Source organism: Pecten maximus, chromosome 11 (assembly GCF_902652985.1).
Source record: "Pecten maximus chromosome 11, xPecMax1.1, whole genome shotgun sequence".
Classification (NCBI taxonomy): Eukaryota; Metazoa; Mollusca; class Bivalvia; order Pectinida; family Pectinidae; genus Pecten; species Pecten maximus.
The window spans coordinates 5,907,757-5,929,860 of NC_047025.1; the positions used below are offsets into that span (position 1 = coordinate 5,907,757).

The following is a 22,104-nucleotide window of genomic DNA, read 5'->3' on the forward strand; positions in this document are numbered from 1 at the left end:
ATGTGACGACCCTACACCACCTATAGCCACTGATTATAATCTGACAGATTATTTTAATTATGTTACTATCGATCGACTGGAAATCTGATACATGCATGGGCATTTCTCCCAGCTGGTTATCATTGTTGATATACGCTGGTGTTTATCGTAATATCAAGTTTTGCAACGAAAGATATAAATAGGTAGAATCGGTCAATATTGTTTCTTATCATCCTCTTAACAAAATGTTAATGTAGAAGATTTATGTTTATCATTGTTTACTTATATTCAATAGCTGCAGCCACAGTAAATACAAACAATGAGAATATGATATGCCTTTGGTATGGAAGATTATCGTAAAAGGCCACTAACATCGAGCGTTCCATGATTTGAAGTAGCATTAAGCTACTGGAGTTTGCTACGTCGACGCCGGTATATGTCGATAGGTCGCTATCGGCCTTTGTTACATAGATGTGCTAAACACTACCCGTCACAGAGTTGTCGCAATGTTCAATTTACTTGATGGGAACACATATTTGATATGGCCGGAGAGCATTAAACAATAAATCTGGGAAAACCTGTTAGTGATATTGGAGCTTAATCTAGAAGTGCATTACGCACGTGACGTATAGGTGTGAACTGATTTTGTAATTATTGCTGAAGGCACATGTATATATAATTATATTGCTCGTGCCCTCCGCGCTAGCGAACTGTCCAATACCTAATTGCGATTTATTTCGAATTTCAGTGGAGGATTATCTGCCGAAGCCTTGTCACAATACTATCAGCACAGCGATGGTTTACACAGCAAATTCCTCTGCTGTTGTTTGTGAGGATATGCAGTCGGAGTTTCCAAGTGTAAACCAAATTAACCACAGCGTCTTACTAACGGGTTTGCTAGTAGCCTTATTTTGTGTCGTACGATTTTTGTACAGGAAAACAAGGAGAAATTGGACGAGTGTCAACATCTTCATCATCGGAGGGGGTCCGATCGGGTTAGTTGCAGCTCTTCTGGCCGTCAAATCAAAACGGCTACGAAAGCTTACTGTCATTGAATCGGAAAGCAGAAGGGATTTAGTAAAACGTGAATACCAGGTTTGTTTTGACATCGAGAACATCGCCTTTCTCCAAACTGTTGGTGTAGAGTTTGACAGTATCGAAGGGTGCCGTGATAAACATGGATTTTACACCAGAGTTGGGATATTTTTGGATTATTGCTTAACCATTCTAGAGAACTCCGAAAAGAAAATACGTTTGTTATTTGAGACAAAGGTAAGTTTCTTCAGTATTTTGACAGGCGTAAACAAGTTTGATTATTATTTTCGACATATATTTGAATATTCGTATTTCTGATTATATTTATTTATTTATTGTTTTTTAGGAGTAAGAAATGAGATCAAAATATGTATTGTTGAACTAAAATGCCAAAAAATAGTAAAAAAGTTCATCAAACAAAATATACAAAACATGAAAATTATATTCCTTTGAACGAAAATCATCAATACTAAATCAAGAGTATCCATGGTCACGTACAGATATACAGAATATCCATGGTTATATATATACAGAATATCTATGGTTATATATATACAGAATATCTATGGATATATATATACAGAATATCTATGGATATATATATACAGAATATATATGGTTATATATATACAGAATATCTATGGATATATATATACAGAATATATATAGTTACATATAGGCAGAATATCCATGGTTACATATATACAGAATATATATGGTTATATATATACAGAATATATATGGTTATATATATACAGAATATATATGGTTATATATATACAGAATATCAATGGTTATATATATACAGAATATACATGGTTATATATATACAGAATATCGATGGTTACATATATACAGAATATCCATGGTTATATATATACAGAATATATATGGTTATATATATACAGAATATCTATGGATATATATATACAGAATATATATAGTTACATATAGGCAGAATATCCATGGTTACATATATACAGAATATATATGGTTACATATATACAGAATATCCATGGTTATATATATAGAATATCGATGGTTATATATATACAGAATATATATGGTTATACATATACAGAATATCAATGGTTATATATATAGAATATCGATGGTTATATATATAGAATATCGATGGTTATATATATACAGAATATCGATGGTTATATATATACAGAATATCGATGGTTATATATATACAGAATATCGATGGTTATATATATATAGAATATCTATGGTTACATATATACAGAATATCTATGGTTATATATATACAGAATATCTATGGTTATATATATAGAATATCGATGGTTACATATATACAGAATATCCATGGTTATATACATGTATATACAGAATATCCATGGTTATATATATACAGAATATCCATGGTTATCTATATACAGAATATCAATGGTTATATATATACAGAATATCCATGGTTATATATATACAGAATATCCATGGTTATATATATACAGAATATCCATGGTTACATATATACAGAATGTCCATGGTTACATATATACAGAATATCCATGGTTATGTATATACAGAATATGCATGGTTACATATATACAGAATGTCCATGGTTACATATATACAGAATATCCATGGGTATATATATACAGAATATCCATTGTTACATATATACAGAATATCCATGGTTTATTTATATATATACAGAATATATATGGTTATATATTTACAAAATATCCATGGTAATATATTTACATTCTGTGTTGTCTATATGTCGTTAGTAAACCAAATTGTATTCATGAGACTGTATACTACAATTTACAACGATTCCATCAGAGTAGGAATACAGCCCCAGGAGGATCTTTCCATCAGGGGTTTGTTTATCCTTTAGACGATCTTTCCATCAGGGGTTTGTTTATCCTTTAGAGGATCTTCCCATCAGGGGTTTGTTTATCCTTTAGAGGATCTTCCCATCAGGAGTTTGTTTATCCTTTAGAGGATCTTCCCATCAGGGGTTTGTTTATCCTTTAGATGATCTTCCCATCAGGGGTTTGTTTATCCTTTAGAGGATCTTCCCATCAGGGGTTTGTTTATCCTCTAGAGGATCTTCCCATCAGGGGTTTGTTTATCCTTTAGAGGATCTTCCCATCAGGAGTTTGTTTATCCTTTAGAGGATCTTCCCATCAGGGGTTTGTTTATCCTTTAGGGGATCTTCCCATCAGGGGTTTGTTTATCCTTTAGAGGATCTTCCCATCAGGGGTTTGTTTATCCTTTAGAGGATCTTCCCATCAGGGGTTTGTTTATCCTTTAGGGGATCTTCCCATCAGGTATTTGTTTATCCTTTAGATGATCTTCCCATCAGGGGTTCGTTTATCCTTTAGAGGATCTTCCCATCAGGGGTTTGTTTATCCTTTAGAAGATCTTCCCATCAGGGGTTTGTTTATCCTTTAGACGATCTTCCCATCAGGGGTTTGTTTGTCCTTTGGAGGATCTTCCCATCAGGGGTTTGTTTATCCTTTAGAGGATCTTCCCATCAGGGGTTTGTTTATCCTTTAGAGGATCTTCCCATCAGGGGTTTGTTTATCCTTTAGAGGATCTTCCCATCAGGGGTTTGTTTATCCTTTAGAGGATCTTCCCATCAGGGGTTTGTTTATCCTTTAGACGATCTTCCCATCAGGGATTTGTTGATCCTTTAGACGATCTTCCCATCAGGGGTTTGTTTATCCTTTAGATGATCTTCCCATCAGGGGTTTGTTTATCCTTTAGATGATCTTCCCATCAGGGGTTTGTTTATCCTTTAGGGGATCTTCCCATCAGGGATTTGTTTATCCTTTAGAGGATCTTCCCATCAGGGCTTTGTTGATCCTTTTAAAGGATCTTCCCATCAGGGGTTTGTTTATCCTTTAGAGGATCTTCCATCAGGGGTTTGTTAATCCTTTAGGGGATCTTCCCATCAGGGGTTTGTTTATCCTTTAGGGGATCTTCCCATCAGGGGTTTGTTTATCCTTTAGAGGATCTTCCCATCAGGAGTTTGTTTATCCTTTAGAGGATCTTCCCATCAGGGGTTTGTTTATCCTTTAGGGGATCTTCCCATCAGGGGTTTGTTTATCCTTTAGAGGACCTTCCCATAAGGGATTTGTTTATCCTTTAGAGGATCTTCCCATCAGGGGTTTGTTTATCCTTTAGAGGATTTTCCCATCAGGGGTTTGTTTATCCTTTAGAGGATCTTCCCATCAGGGGTTTGTTTATCCTTTAGAGGATCTTCCCATCAGGGGTTTGTTTATCCTTTAGAGGATCTTCCCATCAGGGGTTTGTTTATCCTTTAGAAGATCTTCCCATCAGGGGTTTGTTTATCCTTTAGACGATCTTCCCATCAGGGATTTGTTGATCCTTTAGACGATCTTCCCATCAGGGGTTTGTTTATCCTTTAGATGATCTTCCCATCAGGGGTTTGTTTATCCTTTAGATGATCTTCCCATCAGGGGTTTGTTTATCCTTTAGAGGATCTTCCCATCAGGGGTTTGTTTATCCTTTAGAGGATCTTCCCATCAGGGGTTTGTTTATCCTTTAGAGGATCTTCCATCAGGGGTTTGTTTATCCTTTAGAGGATCTTCCATCAGGGGTTTGTTTATCCTTTAGATGATCTTCCCATCAGGGGTTTGTTTATCCTTTAGAGGATCTTCCCATCAGGGGTTTGTTTATCCTTTAGAGGATCTTCCCATCAGGGGTTTGTTTATCCTTTAGACGATCTTCCCATCAGGGGTTTGTTTATCCTTTAGGGGATCTTCCCATCAGGGATTTGTTTATCCTTTAGAGGATCTTCCCATCAGGGCTTTGTTGATCCTTTTAAAGGATCTTCCCATCAGGGGTTTGTTTATCCTTTAGAGGATCTTCCATCAGGGATTTGTTTATCCTTTAGACGATCTTCCCATCAGGGGTTTGTTTATCCTTTAGAGGATCTTCCCATCAGGGGTTTGTTTATCCTTTAGAGGATCTTCCCATCAGGGATTTGTTTATCCTTTAGACGATCTTCCATCAGGGATTTGTTTATCCTTTAGACGATCTTCCCATCAGGGGTTTGTTTATCCTTTAGAGGATCTTCCCATCAGGGGTTTGTTTATCCTTTAGGGGATCTTCCCATCAGGGGTTTGTTTATCCTTTAGACGATCTTCCCATCAGGGGTTTGTTTATCCTTAAGAGGATCTTCCCATCAGGGATTTGTTTATCCTTTAGAGGATCTTCCCATCAGGGGTTTGTTTATCCTGAAGAGGATCTTCCCATCAGGGATTTGTTTATCCTTTAGAGGATCTTCCCATCAGGGATTTGTTTATCCTTTAGAGGATCTTCCCATCAGGGGTTTGTTTATCCTTTAGAGGATCTTCCCATCAGGGATTTGTTTATCCTTTAGACGATCTTCCCATCAGGGGTTTGTTGATCATTTAGACGATCTTCCCATCAGGGGTTTGTTTATCCCTTTAGAGGATCTTCCCATCAGGGCTTTGTTTATCCTTTAGAGGATCTTCCCATCAGGGGTTTGTTTATCCTTTAGGGGATCTTCCCATCAGGGGTTTGTTTATCCTTTAGAGGATCTTCCCATCAGGGGTTTGTTTATCCTTTAGGGGATCTACCCATCAGGGGTTTGTTTATCCTTTTAGGGGATCTTCCCATCAGGGGTTTGTTTATCCTTTAGAGGATCTTCCCATCAGGGGTTTGTTTATCCTTTAGAGGATCTTCCCATCAGGGGTTTGTTTATCCTTTAGGGGATCTTCCCATCAGGGGTTTGTTTATCCTTTAGAGGATCTTCCCATCAGGGGTTTGTTTATCCTTTAGGGAATCTTCCCATCAGGGGTTTGTTTATCCTTTTAGAGGATCTTCCCATCAGGGGTTTGTTTATCCTTTAGAGGATCTTCCCATCAGGGGTTTGTTTATCCTTTAGACGATCTTCCCATCAGGGGTTTGTTGATCTTTTAGGGGATCTTCCCATCAGGGGTTTGTTTATCCTTTAGGGGATCTTCCCATCAGGAGTTTGTTTATCCTTTAGACGATCTTCCCATCAGGGGTTTGTTTATCCTTTAGGGGATCTTCCCATCAGGAGTTTGTTTATCCTTTTAGAGGATCTTCCCATCAGGAGTTTGTTTATCCTTTAGACGATCATCCCATCAGGGGTTTGTTTATCCTTTTAGAGGATCTTCCCATCAGGGGTTTGTTTATCCTTTAGAGGATCTTCCCATCAGGGGTTTGTTTATCCTTTAGGGGATCTTCCCATCAGGTATTTGTTTATCCTTTAGATGATCTTCCCATCAGGGGTTCGTTTATCCTTTAGAGGATCTTCCCATCAGGGGTTTGTTTATCCTTTAGAAGATCTTCCCATCAGGGGTTTGTTTATCCTTTAGACGATCTTCCCATCAGGGGTTTGTTTGTCCTTTAGAGGATCTTCCCATCAGGGGTTTGTTTATCCTTTAGAGGATCTTCCCATCAGGGGTTTGTTTATCCTTTAGAGGATCTTCCCATCAGGGGTTTGTTTATCCTTTAGAGGATCTTCCCATCAGGGGTTTGTTTATCCTTTAGAGGATCTTCCCATCAGGGGTTTGTTTATCCTTTAGAGGATCTTCCCATCAGGGGCTTGTTTATCCTTTAGAGGATCTTCCCATCAGAGCTTTGTTTATCCTTTTAGAGATTATGAATATCTGTACATGTAGATGTATACGTTACTTGGTACATTGTATCAATATTACTCAACAGGTGAATATTGATTATATTAGTACATCAATACAGGTATATAGTGGCGGTGTGCATGTTTGCTAATGATGTACACAACAGGTGTTTATTTACTATTGTAGGAAATTGAAAATAGTCCACACCAGTACGTAATGAAACTATTCATGTATATCAGTCATAGGCATACAAGTTCATTGTTAACCTTTTCACAGACTGGCTAATAGAGTTTTGTTTATTTTGTTTAACGTCATATTAACAGCCAGGCTCATTTAAGGACGTGTCTGGTTTTGGAGGCAGAGAAAAGCCGGTGTACCCGGAGAAAAACCTCTGGCCTACGGGCAGTACCAAAGAACTGCCCCACGTGGGTTTCAAACTCGCAACCCAGAGGTGGAGGGCTAGTGATAAAGTGTCGGAACACCTTAACTACTTGGCCACCGCGAACCCCTGGCTAATAGACAGACAGCATGATTACATGTATCTTAGATCAATGAATTCTATAAACTTAAAGATGATGAATCTATGTTTGTATAGGTATACATGTATTTGAGCAATCACAGCCTCCCCGTGTTATTTACAAAATTTAATTACATGATCTAGGATGTGAATATTTTCATCATCATGAAGATCCTTTGATCGATTCATATTAGTTTATTTTGTTTAACGTCCTATTATCAGCCAGGGTCATTTAACATCCTATTAACAGCCAGGGTCATTTAAGGACGTGCCAGGTTTGGAGGTGGAGGAAAGCTTGAGTACCCAGAGAAAAAACATCGGCCTAATGTCAGTACCTGGCAACTGCCCCACGTAGGTTTCGAACTCGCAAATATGAAGGGATTCCCTAAGAGTGTCCCTATGTATGTTATAATATGGACATAAGAAGATGATGTTTATGATGTTTCAAATCCAATACCACAAATATACTCAGGTGAATCATTCAGATGATCTTTAAATATATCATAGTCGAACTGGCTTGTATCGTTCCTGAATTCACATAAACCATTTGAATGTCTTCATCTGAGTTCATCTCAGTCAAATGGGTTTCTGTTGAACATATAATATAAGAATTCAATTCTCACTCAGTAATTTGAATTGTATTACGAAAGGATTAAACATTTAGATTTGCTATATCAACAAGAAGCGGACCAGGGTTTTAAAATGAAAACTGTATTTATTTTACAACAATAGCGAAACAAGTTATATCAACTTATATTATTCATGTTGGCCCAGATGGAAGCGCGTGAGGGGTCTTACTGTGGGAGGAAACCGGAGTACCCGGGGAAAACCACGTGGTCAGGCAGGTGACCCCATACCTTTTCACGTCCGATAGGGGAATCGAACCCCGACCGCCTAGGTGAAAGGCAAGTGTGTTACCACTGTGCCACACGACCACCCAAGGACCAGGGTTTTGTTCAATATCCATCAATATTATTAACAGTTCTTTAATCACATTTTGGCTATATTAATTATTTGACACATTGAAATTAGATTTGATATACCACGATTCTGTAAGCATGCCATGTATTGTTGCGATACGACAATATTGGTTCGATTCCTCACAAGCGCAACTAACCATTGTCAAATGCGTCATCTTCCGGTACCAATACAGGACCGTATATGTACAGCCATGCCACTGTAAACATTGGGTGAGCTTACTTAATTTACAAAGTTAAATAAAAACAAACGAGAACATAAAAACAAAATCATAAAGACAGAAGTAGTATATACATACGCATAATGTTTTCCATTTATTCAATGGCATTTACAACAATAAAGAGAAACGCACGGATTGTCAATCTTTTAATGCATGAATGTTGAAAATCGCTAGGTAATTATCATCGTTAAGATAGTGTAATAATTAATTCCCGGAAAACAATCATCGATAAGATTTTGACAGAGAAAAGAAAACAATGTAACATATTTTTTTTTTAAATTAATTTGTTCAACTTGATAGCTATTGTCCTTAAAACTGGACATTAACAAAAAACACACCAATGTGTATTTTCTCGTGAGTATCGTAGGTCCTGATTTTTCTGAATAACGGAAAACTATGGATTATAAAAAAATTATTTTCTCTTGGCTCAACTTAAACCTCGATATCTAGTACTTCAACCAGGATTTCCCGAACGTCAACCCGATCTATGTACCCCTATGCACTTAAACTTCGACTTCCGTACTTCAACCGAGATCTGCCTAACTTAAACTCGCTCCAATCAGACGGCTGTTTTAGTCTATCATTAAGCGGACATTATCAGATAGCCTAATTAACGAACATGGTTGGCGTACACATTTTCAAATACACAATGTGCAGAAATTGAATTAACTATGTATGAATACTATTCCACAGTCTTGGAGTTAAAAGCACCATTAGAACACGAAACTTGAATATTTCATAACGCTGCCAGAGGAAACGCACCAAAGCACCACAATAATGACCGTACGTCCGGGTTTACAAACCAACGACAAATTGTGAACATGTCTTACATGTTGTACACGTGACTATCATACGTTCATCGACCATGCCGGAGAGGAAGCTAACCTGGTCGCCATTGCCAGCCGCCAGATACACCTACGAATTCTTAAAGGATAGGACATTTACTAGGTTATTAATACCTCTGGTATCCCGGGAATAGGTGGAACTCCTGATGATGTGGAGGTAATGGGCAGTGACAGCCCTATTAGGTCGCAATGCCGGTAGTCTTTCATTGTCTGTACTGATTTGATTGTGTCCGTCTTGAACGCCTCCTCCGGCCACAATAATACTTCACATTCTATCGTCGGAGCGTGACTCTGGAAATGACTAAGCTAATGTTATAGGGCAATATAAGCATGGTTAGTTCAGGCTTTGAGCGCTCTGGGTTATAATTAGTTGTTTAGTGCTGGTCAGTTTAACGTATTCACTATCCAGAATACTATCCAAGGAGAGTGGTTCTACAGGAGCACGTATTTCGGGCTCCCTAACGTAATCCATAATGACTTTACTACTGTCTTTCTCTGATTGATTAAAGGCACAGGTTCTACGATGTTTTAAAGGCATAAGATCTACGATATTGACTCAGAAACATATCGGCTGTTTTAATTGATAAAACATGCGTACTGAAAAAGGTATGAATATCGAGAGCGATATGGCAACATCCAGGGTCACACGAGGACGAATGTCGAGGGAGAGATGACAACAACCAGGATCACACGAGGACGAATGTCGAGGGAGAGATGACAACAACCAGGGTCACACGAGGACGAATGTCGAGGGAGGGAGGACAACAACCAGGGTCACACGAGGACGAATGTCGAGGGAGGGAGGACAACAACCAGGGTCACACGAGGACAAATGTTGAGGGAGAGATGACAACAACCAGGGTCACACGAGGACAAATGTTGAGGGAGCGAAGACAACAACCAGGGTCACACGAGGACGAATGTCGAGGGAGAAATGACAACAACCAGGGTCACACGAGGACGAATGTTGAGGGAGAGATGACAACAACCAGGGTCACACGAGGACGAATGTCGAGAGAGAAATGACAACAACCAGGGTCACACGAGGACGAATGTTGAGGGAGAAATGACAACAACCAGGGTCACACGAGGACGAATGTTGAGGGAGAGATGACAACACCAGGGTCACACGAGGACGAATGTTGAGGGAGAGATGACAACAACCAGGGTCACACGAGGGCGAATGTTGAGGGAGCGAAGACAACAACCAGGGTCACACGAGGACGAATGTCGAGGGAGAGATGACAACAACCAGGGTCACACGAGGACGAATGTTGAGGGAGAGATGACAACAACCAGGGTCACACGAGGACGAATGTTGAGGGAGAGATGACAACAACCAGGGTCACACGAGGACGAATGTTGAGGGAGAGATGACAACAACCAGGGTCACACGAGGACGAATGTCGAGGGAGAGATGACAACAACCAGGGTCACACGAGGACGAATGTCGAGGGAGAGAGGACAACAACCAGGGTCACACGAGGACGAATGTCGAGAGAGAAAGGACAACAACCAGGGTCACACGAGGACGAATGTTGAGGGAGAGATGACAACAACCAGGTTCACACGAGGACGAATGTTGAGGGCGAGATGACAACAATCAGGGTCATACGAGGACGAATGTCGAGAGAGAAAGGACAACAACCAGGGTCACACGAGGACGAATGTCGAGAGAGAAAGGACAACAACCAGGGTCACACGAGGACGAATGTCGAGGGAGAGATGACAACAACCAGGGTCACACGAGGACGAATGTCGAGAGAGAGATGACAACAACCAGGGTCACACGAGGGCGAATGTCGATGGAGAAATGACAACAACCAGGGTCACACGAGGACGAATGTTGAGGGAGAGATGACAACAACCAGGGTCACACGAGGACGAATGTTGAGGGCGAGATGACAACAATCAGGGTCATACGAGGACGAATGTCGAGAGAGAAAGGACAACAACCAGGGTCACACGAGGACGAATGTTGAGGGAGAGATGACAACAACCAGGGTCACACGAGGACGAATGTCGAGAGAGAGATAGCAACAACCAGGGTCACACGAGGACGAATGTTGAGAGAGAAATGACAACAACCAGGGTCACACGAGGACGAATGTTGAGAGAGAAATGACAACAACCAGGGTCACATGAGGACGAATGTTGAGAGAGAAATGACAACAACCAGGGTTATACGAGGACGAATGTCGAGAGCGAGATGACAGCAACCAGGGTTATACGAGGACGAATGTCGAGGAAGAGATGACAACAACCAGATTCACATGAGGACGAATGTCGAGGTAGACGAAACCTCCAGTAACCCGTTTGCTGGCCAAATCAATCGAATCAGAAAAAAGAACTGCAATTATAACTCAGGTTTTCTGCTTTTTAATCAGTAAATTTTTATCTGATAACAAAATTTGTGTAGAAGATTGAATATGATAAACAAATTGGATAGAAAAGAAGACATGTAACAGAGTATTGGTCGTTTTCTGATATCATTAGTAAAATGCTGAAAGTTTTGACATTGTCAGTGAGATCTATATCCATGTGTAGAGGAATCATACCGAACTGATAATTATCACAACAAAGAGGAATGATAATGACGTTCAGGGTGAGCACGTTATACTTCGTTAACTCGAACTCCGATCATTCGAAGACCTTGCTTAACTCGAAGTTAAAGCTCAGCTCGTCATTAAGGATTCTATGTAAAATATACTCGGTTCCTGCGAACATTCGGGATCGCTTCAGCCATATTTGTATTGACCGCGTTCATGTGACCTGGCGAGATCTCGCGAGACACAGGGTAATCCTCATGCTGGAAAGAGTTTCCAGTGATACTTTAATCACGTGATTAAAATTACAAATATGGCCGCGAAATGTTTGGAAATTCTGAGTTGGATTATAAAAGAGTGGACAGATCTGTTATGTGGGATGACATGTATGTCTGTATGATCAGATGGGGCCGCGGTGGCCGAGTGGTTAAGGTGTCCCGACACTTTAACACTAGCCCTCCACCTCTGGGTTGCGAGTTCGAAACCTACGTGGGACAGTTGCCAGGTACTGACCGTAGGCCAGTGGTTTTTCTCCGGGTACTCTGGCTTTCCTCCACCTCCAAAACCTGGCACGTCCTTAAATGGCCCTGGCTGTTAATAGGACGGTTAACAAAAACAAACCAAACCAAACTGTATGATCATGTATGTCGAAAAATTATCAACATTTCAATAGGTGTGTGTTGTCAATCCATAAGACATTAAAATAGTTGAAAACATTCCATGTTTGGACATAAATCATCTATGATGAATATATATAAGGTAGTCGGTAAGAAAAGTATTACAAAAAGTAATAACTATTGTAAAGGTATGTTCCCTAATGTAGCTATAGAAGGGACGTTTAACTGAAGTAATGTTGAAGATTTTCTCATTCCATTTTTCTAAATCTGTCATCCTGAAACTATTCAGTTATTTCCATAAAATTCGGTACGATGTTTTTGGATCTGTAAAATGTTTAAGTTTGATCTGGCGTATCTGGTATAAATATAAGACTGTAAATAGAAAATATTGTATAACTTTTCTGGAGCAAGGTAATTGCTACCTTTATATATCATTGTACCTCTCCTAAATTGATGAAAATCCGCTAATGACAACTATTTTAAAACGGAAAACATACCAACAGACGGAGTTTGATAGGAAACATCTTGCATCCCTGTTTTTGAGCTTTGTAAATTTTTGAATCAGATTTTGAGAGCATCAACTCCAAACTATTGAACAATATAAGAAGTGAGAAAATGCACAAACATTAAAACATTTGATTCTAGCACTTTAAGGAAGATAATTTTAAATTCTTCTCAACATTACGAAGTCTTTATATCTATTTTCGTCAACACAGTTGAAACATGGTCTTCCCAACTTAAGCATTGGGCCTCCTTTACACCCAGTAGTGTAGCAGATTGTATCTGGTCAACCAACATGTTATTTAAAGTGATATTCAACGCATAACCATTTCGACTTTGCGTTGATTTACTTGATATAATCATACAGTTTGTCTTGTCGCCGTTCATTAACAGTATCACACTGTAATTCTAAAGGAAATCTTTAACGAACGTTAATAATAACAGAGGTCCAAATATAGATCCCTGAGGAACTCCGTGAGTACAGTTTAATTTTTGTATCTAATCAACATGGTCTAGGCAATTGATTTTTCTCTAAAATCTAAAAAGACAACAACATTGAAGTTGCCTCTATCAGCTATCTGTGTCAATGAGTTGACAGTTCAGTAGAGCAGTTTCACAGGATGATCAAGTAAAAAGAACCCTAACTCAGCTGGACGGTTTCCGGAAGTTGCGATTATCTGAACGATTTCACAGAGACGTAAATAGGTCGGATTAGATTAAAGAGTAATTATCAGAAATCTATCCCATCGTTACGCATTTACTATTTTAGTACTAAACGTTGAGACTTTGATCTTTAACTTAAAGCATTCATGTTTAATCCCGACAAACAAGTGTGAAATGTTAAAATCATCGGCATTTCATCGATTATACAAACAACGATCCTCTTTATTTCTTCTGTTTGATTTATATTCGGTTGTGTCAGTTTTTGTTTCACATCAAAATAAAGATCTAATGTAGGTAAAACAGTACTCATTGACACATAAGTGTTACGGAAAACAGGTTTTTTTTAAATCAGGAAAACGCGTGGTCAAAATGGCGACTGCACAAGTAGATGGAAATGATACTGTATGGTAGTTGTGAATTAAGACATTTTAAAACACGGTACGGGTAGTTGTCGTGTATCTATAATCTATAACAGATATAATATTGCATTATTACAATATTACATTATTACAATATTATAATATCATATTAATGCATTATTACAATATAACATTATTACATTAGTGCAATATTACAATATTAATTTATTGCAATTTTACATTATTACAATATTAAATTATTACAATATATAATTACTACAATCTTAAAATTATACGTTATTATAATATAACGTTATTACAATACCCCGGTATTACATTGTTACATTATTACAATATTACCATATATCATTATTACATTTATACGTTATTACAATATTACGTTATTACAATACCCCGGTATTACATTGTTACATTATTATAATATTACCATATATCATAATTACATTTATACGTTATTACAATATTACGTTATTACAATACCCCGGTATTACATTGTTACATTATTATAATATTACCATATATCATTATTACATTTATACGTTATTACAATATTACGTTATTACAATACCCCGGTATTACATTGTTACATTATTATAATATTACCATATATCATTATTACATTTATACGTTATTACAATATTACGTTATTACAATACCCCAGTATTACATTGTTACATTATTACAATATTACCATATATCATAATTACATTTATACGTTATTACAATATTACGTTATTACAATACCCCGGTATTACATTATTACAATATTACCATATATCATTATTACATTTATACGTTATTACAATATTACGTTATTACAATACTCCGGTATTACATTGTCACATTATTACAATATTACCATATATCACTATTACAATTATACATTATTACAATATTACCATATATCATTATTACATTTATACGTTATTACAATATTACGTTATTACAATACCCCGGTATTACATTGTTACATAATTACAATATTACCATATGTCATTATTACAATGATACGTTATTACAATATTACGTTATTACATTATCACATAAATAACTATTTTTCCATTGTTTGTATGTAGAATGCGGCTTTCTGATTGGTTGAGATTTATTTTTTCATACCACTATGAAAAAAATCCGAGAATGGCGTAAAAAATGTGACGTCACAATTCGACAATTGACGTTGCATATTGATTTGAGAAAAAGAATCCCATATAAAACCAGTAAAATTGTACATAAAACATGTTTTAAATTAGAAAATTGTTTTCAAAAATTAATTATTAGCGTTGATGTCATTTTTTTTGGTTTAATAGGGGTATGAAAAACATTTTGTTTGCAAACTTCTGTAAGAAACTGATGAAACTCCGATGAAACTAAAAAAAATGACATCAATGCTTAATTACATCATTACATTTTCGTTCGAGGTTTTAAGTGTACATTGTAAGTGAATAAAACCTTAGGAGGGAATTACAGACCAGTCATCCTAACGTCAATAGTTTGTAAAACAATGGAAAGGTTCGTCAGAGACCATATTATTAGACACATGTCCAACAATAATCTATTTACGAACGAACAGTATGGATTGATGGCCAAATAGATCAACGTCCCTGCAACCAATCCGTGTTCTGAATGAATGGACAGATGCTCTCGACAAAGGAGGCAATGTAGATTGTGTTGATGTGGACTATCAAAAGGCCTTTGATACAGTATCACATAAAACGCTGATAAACAAACTAAAGGCATATGTAATAGGATCCTGACAATAACCTGGTCGAGCACAACAAGTGACAGTTCACGGAGAAACCTCACAATGTGCAGGTGTTCCACAGGGGTCGGTAATTGGCCCTTTGTTATTTGTGATTTTCATAAATGACCTGCCTCACTTGATATCTTCAACTATCTGGCTGTTTGCAGACGACAACAATATCTATAATTAACACCGATGATGACCATGGTATACTGCAAGGGATATACAAACGATGGAGTCGTCATGGTTATTGGAATTCCACCCAGGGAAATGTAAGCACGTGCATGTTGGAAATACTCGGACTTTAAAAGATATGCACTTGGAGACGAATTTCTGGAATTAGCACTTGAAAAAGGAAAAGAGTACTCTAATATATATATAGATAAGGCTCTCAACTTTTACAAGCAGAGAAAGTCATAAAAGCTCGCTCAATGTTCGCCATCATAAGGAGGATTTAAAACACCTGGGACCAGACACTTTCGTACCTTTATACAAATCACCAGTAAGAACCAATTTGATTATGTAAGCTCTGTCTGGTCACCGTATAAAGTTAAACATGTGGAGCAAATAGAAAACGTTCAGCGTAGAGCCATGAAACAACTTCCGGTATGAACACATGCCGTACTCCGAAAAAAAATGAAAAAGCTAAAACTACCAACCCTAAGCTATAGAAGGGTTGTATAATGTAAAATATTAATGTAAAAACTTTATATATTTGTATTTTACCCTTGTGTCCTTCAATGTATGTAAATCCTTTGTGTGAGAATTCTCAATAACATTACTCCCAATGCACTTACTGGGGAAAAGACTCCGGGTATAACATTCTTCTAATCTCTTGTTCAAAGAGAAATTTTGATTGACATATGAACGCTGCACCGTACCACAGACACTGTGTAAAATGGATTACGTTTGCGTTGTTAAGAATTCGGAACAAATATGTTCTTAAATTATATCGGGATTTCTATATTGGGCACAATTTTAACTGTTTAGGTATTTGTTGGCCAGATATTGGCTGCCGATAAAAAAATCTGCCGGGCCCCAATTTCATTTGAGTTGAAGTCACTTTAAGTTGCAACCAACATATTGACATAACAGTTAAATTGTCATAAATAACCTGACAGTAACCAACCATGATATGACCTACACATTATCGTCACAAAACTACAAAACAAGCAGGGCAGTGGTCGCTTAGTCCATTTTAGATACATTTAATGGTCGCATAAGTTTCAGATTCTACATTGGAAGTCACGCCACCGTGACGTTGACCATTTATACTCTGCCTGAACGTCCTAATGTCATGTTTCTTATATGAAAGTCACGCAACCGTGGCGTTGACCATCCCATGTCTCATAGGAAAGTCACGCAACCGTGACGTTAACCATCTGTACTCTGTCTGAACGTTCTAATGTTATTTCTCTTATAGGAAAGTCACGCAACCGTGACGTTGACCATCTATAATCTGTCTGAACGTCCTAATGTCATGTCTCTTATAGGAAAGTCACGCAACCGTGACGTTGACCATCTATACTCTGTCTGAACGTCCTAATGTTATTTCTCTTATAGGAAAGTCACGCCACCGTGACGTTAACCATCTATACTCTGTCTGAACGTCCTAATGTCATGTCTCTTATAGGAAAGTCACGCAACCGTGACGTTGATCATCTATACTCTGTCTGAACGTCCTAATGTCATGTTTCTTATAGGAAAGTCTCGCAACCATGACGTTGACCATCTATACTCTGTCTGAACGTCCTAATGTCATGTATGTTATAGGAAAGTCACGCAACCGTGACGTTGACCATCGATACTCTGTCTGAACGTCCTAATGTCATGTCTGTTATAGGAAAGTCATGCCACCGTGACGTTGACCATCTATACTCTGTCTGAACGTCCTAATGTCATGTCTCTGATAGGAAAGTCTCGCAACCATGACGTTGACCATCTATACTCTGTCTGAACGTCCTAATGTCATGTCTGTTATAGGAAAGTCACGCAACCGTGACGTTGACCATCTATACTCTGTCTGAACGTCCTAATGTCATTTCTTTTATAGGAAAGTCATGCCACCGTGGCGTTGACCATCTGTAATCTGTCTGAACGTCCTAATGTCATGTCTGTTATAGCAAAATCACGCAACCGTGACGTTGACCATCTATACTCTGTCTGAACGTCCTAATGTCATGTCTCCTAGTAAATTGGAAGCAACGCCACCGTCAAATGAGAAAGGGTTCGATCTAATCATGGGATGACTGAATGTTCACAGGTTTCTGTGTTGAAGGAACTCTAATTCCCAAAGTATCTTTCTCATCACGCTAGCCCTTCGGTTTGAGTCGTTAAGTTATCCACGTCATCCATTTAAGTGTTCCTATTTTGAAATTACTAGCTAGCGGGTGGTAGTCTTAGTAATCAGGATTGATGGTTACACCGTTTCTTGCCATATCGATCTGTGTACGTCAGTGTGCTGTAAGAAAGAGTGGAAGGTTTGGGTGACGGAGCGGTTTCCTTGGGTGCGGCAGTAGGACCGGGGCCCAGGTGTGTGACGGAGCGGTTTCTTTGGGTGCGGCAGTAGGACCGGGACCCAGGGGTGTGACGGAGCGGTTTCCTTGGGGGCGGCAGTAGGACCGGGACCCGGGGGTGTGACGGAGCGGTTTCCTTGGGTGCGGCAGTAGGACCGGGACCCAGGGGTGTGGCGGAGACTTCTGTGGGCCGGGGTGGAGAGGTCTGGGGATTAAGTAGCTGTAGAATCCAGACATTTAGTCAGTTCGGATATATCTGATATAGAAAAATTGTATATATGTTCCCTGGGAGTTTAACCGACATGACCGTACACAGAGTCGCCTACTTGATTGATGTTCATAATTGTCTGCCACAAGTCAACTTACTAGAGGATTATTGATTTTACTAAATATTCAAATGACGTATTACATCATGATTTGTCAACTAATAATGATGTAATGGTGTATTGAATTGTGAAGATATTACGTAACACCCTTCAAAATCACTATAGCACGTGAGCACTGTGTCCGGTTCTCCGATTTATAGAACATTGTTGTAATATATAGCAACAATACATTTATTTTCCAACACAATACCGTAATATTCGTCGTTTTGTAGCACAGGAACGAAATAACAAAACAATTATTTCCCTATAACCGTCCAATATGTTGCCTGTATCCGTCAAACATGTTTCATATAACCGTCCAATAAATTACCTGTAGCCGACCAATAAGTTACCTGTAGTCGACCAATAAGTTACCTGTAGCCGACCAATAAGTTACCTGTAGCTTTCCAATAAGTTACCTGTAGCTTTCCAATAAGTAACCCGTAGTCGTCCAATAAGTTACCTGTAGCCGACCAATAAGTTACCTGTATACTTCCAATAAGTTACCTGTAGCCGAACAATAAGTTACCTGTAGTCGTCCAATAAGTTACCTGTAGCCGTCCAATAAGTTACCTGTAGTCGTCCAATAAGTTACCTGTAGTCGTCCAATAAGTTACCTGTATACTTCCAATAAGTTACCTGTAGTCGTCCAATAAGTTACCTGTAGTCGTCCAATAAGTTACCTGTAGTCGTCCAATAAGTTACCTGTAGCCGTCCAATAAGTTACCTGTATACTTCCAATAAGTTACCTGTAGCCGAACAATAAGTTACCTGTAGTCGTCCAATAAGTTACCTGTAGCCGTCCAATAAGTTACCTGTAGCCGACCAATAAGTTACCTGTAGCTTTCCAATAAGTTACCTGTAGCTTTCCAATAAGTAACCCGTAGTCGTCCAATAAGTTACCTGTAGCCGTCCAATAAGTTACCTGTAGTCGACCAATAAGTTACCTGTATACTTCCAATAAGTTACCTGTAGTCGACCAATAAGTTACCTGTATACTTCCAATAAGTTACCTGTAGCCGAACAATAAGTTACCTGTAGCTTTCCAATAAGTTACCTGTAGCTTTCCAATAAGTAACCCGTAGTCGTCCAATAAGTTACCTGTAGCCGACCAATAAGTTACCTGTATACTTCCAATAAGTTACCTGTAGCCGAACAATAAGTTACCTGTAGTCGTCCAATAAGTTACCTGTAGCCGTCCAATAAGTTACCTGTAGTCGTCCAATAAGTTACCTGTATACTTCCAATAAGTAACCCGTAGTCGTCCAATAAGTTACCTGTAGCCGACCAATAAGTTACCTGTATACTTCCAATAAGTTACCTGTAGCCGAACAATAAGTTACCTGTAGTCGTCCAATAAGTTACCTGTAGTCGAACAATAAGTTACCTGTAGTCGTCCAATAAGTTACCTGTAGTCGTCCAATAAGTTACCTGTAGCCGTCCAATAAGTTACCTGTAGTCGTCCAATAAGTTACCTGTAGTCGTCCAATAAGTTACCTGTATACTTCCAATAAGTTACCTGTAGCCGAACAATAAGTTACCTGTAGTCGTCCAATAAGTTACCTGTAGCCGTCCAATAAGTTACCTGTATACTTCCAATAAGTTACCTGTAGCCGAACAATAAGTTACCTGTAGTCGTCCAATAAGTTACCTGTAGTCGTCAAATAAGTTACCTGTATACTTCCAATAAGTAACCCGTAGTCGTCCAATAAGTTACCTGTAGCCGACCAATAAGTTACCTGTATACTTCCAATAAGTTACCTGTAGCCGAACAATAAGTTACATGTAGTCGTCCAATAAGTTACCTGTAGTCGTCCAATAAGTTACCTGTATACTTCCAATAAGTTACCTGTAGTCGTCCAATAAGTTACCTGTAGTCGTCCAATAAGTTACCTGTAGCCGACCGATAAGTTACCTGTAGCTTTCCAATAAGTTACCTGTATCCGTCCAATAAGTTACCTGTATACTTCCAATAAGTTACCTGTAGCCGAACAATAAGTTACCTGTAGTCGTCCAATAAGTTACCTGTAGCCGTCCAATAAGTTATCTGTAGTCGTCCAATAAGCTACCTGTGTCAGTCCAGTAAGTTACCTGTAACCGACCAATAAGTTACCTGTAGCCGAACAATAAGTTACCTGTAGCCGACCAATAAGTTACCTGTAGTCGTCCAATAAGTTACCTGTAGCCGTCCAATAAGTTACCTGTAGTCGTCCAATAAGTTACCTGTAGTCGTCCAATAAGTTACCTGTATACTTCCAATAAGTTACCTGTAGCCGAACAATAAGTTACCTGTAGTCGTCCAATAAGTTACCTGTAGCCGTCCAATAAGTTACCTGTATACTTCCAATAAGTTACCTGTAGCCGAACAATAAGTTACCTGTAGTCGTCCAATAAGTTACCTGTAGTCGTCCAATAAGTTACCTGTATACTTCCAATAAGTAACCCGTAGTCGTCCAATAAGTTACCTGTAGCCGACCAATAAGTTACCTGTATACTTCCAATAAGTTACCTGTAGCCGAACAATAAGTTACATGTAGTCGTCCAATAAGTTACCTGTAGTCGTCCAATAAGTTACCTGTATACTTCCAATAAGTTACCTGTAGTCGTCCAATAAGTTACCTGTAGTCGTCCAATAAGTTACCTGTAGCCGACCGATAAGTTACCTGTAGCTTTCCAATAAGTTACCTGTATCCGTCCAATAAGTTACCTGTATACTTCCAATAAGTTACCTGTAGCCGAACAATAAGTTACCTGTAGTCGTCCAATAAGTTACCTGTAGCCGTCCAATAAGTTATCTGTAGTCGTCCAATAAGCTACCTGTGTCAGTCCAGTAAGTTACCTGTAACCGACCAATAAGTTACCTGTAGCCGAACAATAAGTTACCTGTAGCCGACCAATAAGTTACCTGTAGCCGTCCAATAAGTTACCTGTATCCGTCCAATAAGTTACCTGTATACTTCCAATAAGTTACCTGTAGCCGAACAATAAGTTACCTGTAGTCGTCCAATAAGTTACCTGTAGCCGTCCAATAAGTTATCTGTAGTCGTCCAATAAGCTACCTGTGTCAGTCCAGTAAGTTACCTGTAACCGACCAATAAGTTACCTGTAGCCGAACAATAAGTTACCTGTAGCCGACCAATAAGTTACCTGTAGTCGTCCAATAAGTTACCTGTAGCCGTCCAATAAGTTACCTGTAGTCGTCCAATAAGTTACCTGTAGTCGTCCAATAAGTTACCTGTATACTTCCAATAAGTTACCTGTAGCCGAACAATAAGTTACCTGTAGTCGTCCAATAAGTTACCTGTAGCCGTCCAATAAGTTACCTGTATACTTCCAATAAGTTACCTGTAGCCGAACAATAAGTTACCTGTAGTCGTCCAATAAGTTACCTGTAGTCGTCCAATAAGTTACCTGTATACTTCCAATAAGTAACCCGTAGTCGTCCAATAAGTTACCTGTAGCCGACCAATAAGTTACCTGTATACTTCCAATAAGTTACCTGTAGCCGAACAATAAGTTACATGTAGTCGTCCAATAAGTTACCTGTAGTCGTCCAATAAGTTACCTG

At 38.6% G+C, this 22,104-nt stretch overlaps 1 protein-coding gene across 1 annotated transcript in view; it reads left to right on the plus strand.

Moving 5' to 3' along the window:
- Positions 1–475: 475 nt before the first annotated feature.
- The window catches only part of LOC117337937, a 52,389-nt gene continuing 30,760 nt past the window's right edge, over positions 476–22,104 (plus strand). The window contains exon 1 of the mRNA XM_033899092.1: positions 476–1,251. Coding sequence (XP_033754983.1) covers positions 775–1,251 — 477 coding nt within the window. The 5' untranslated portion in view covers positions 476–774. The remainder of the gene's footprint in view (positions 1,252–22,104) is intronic.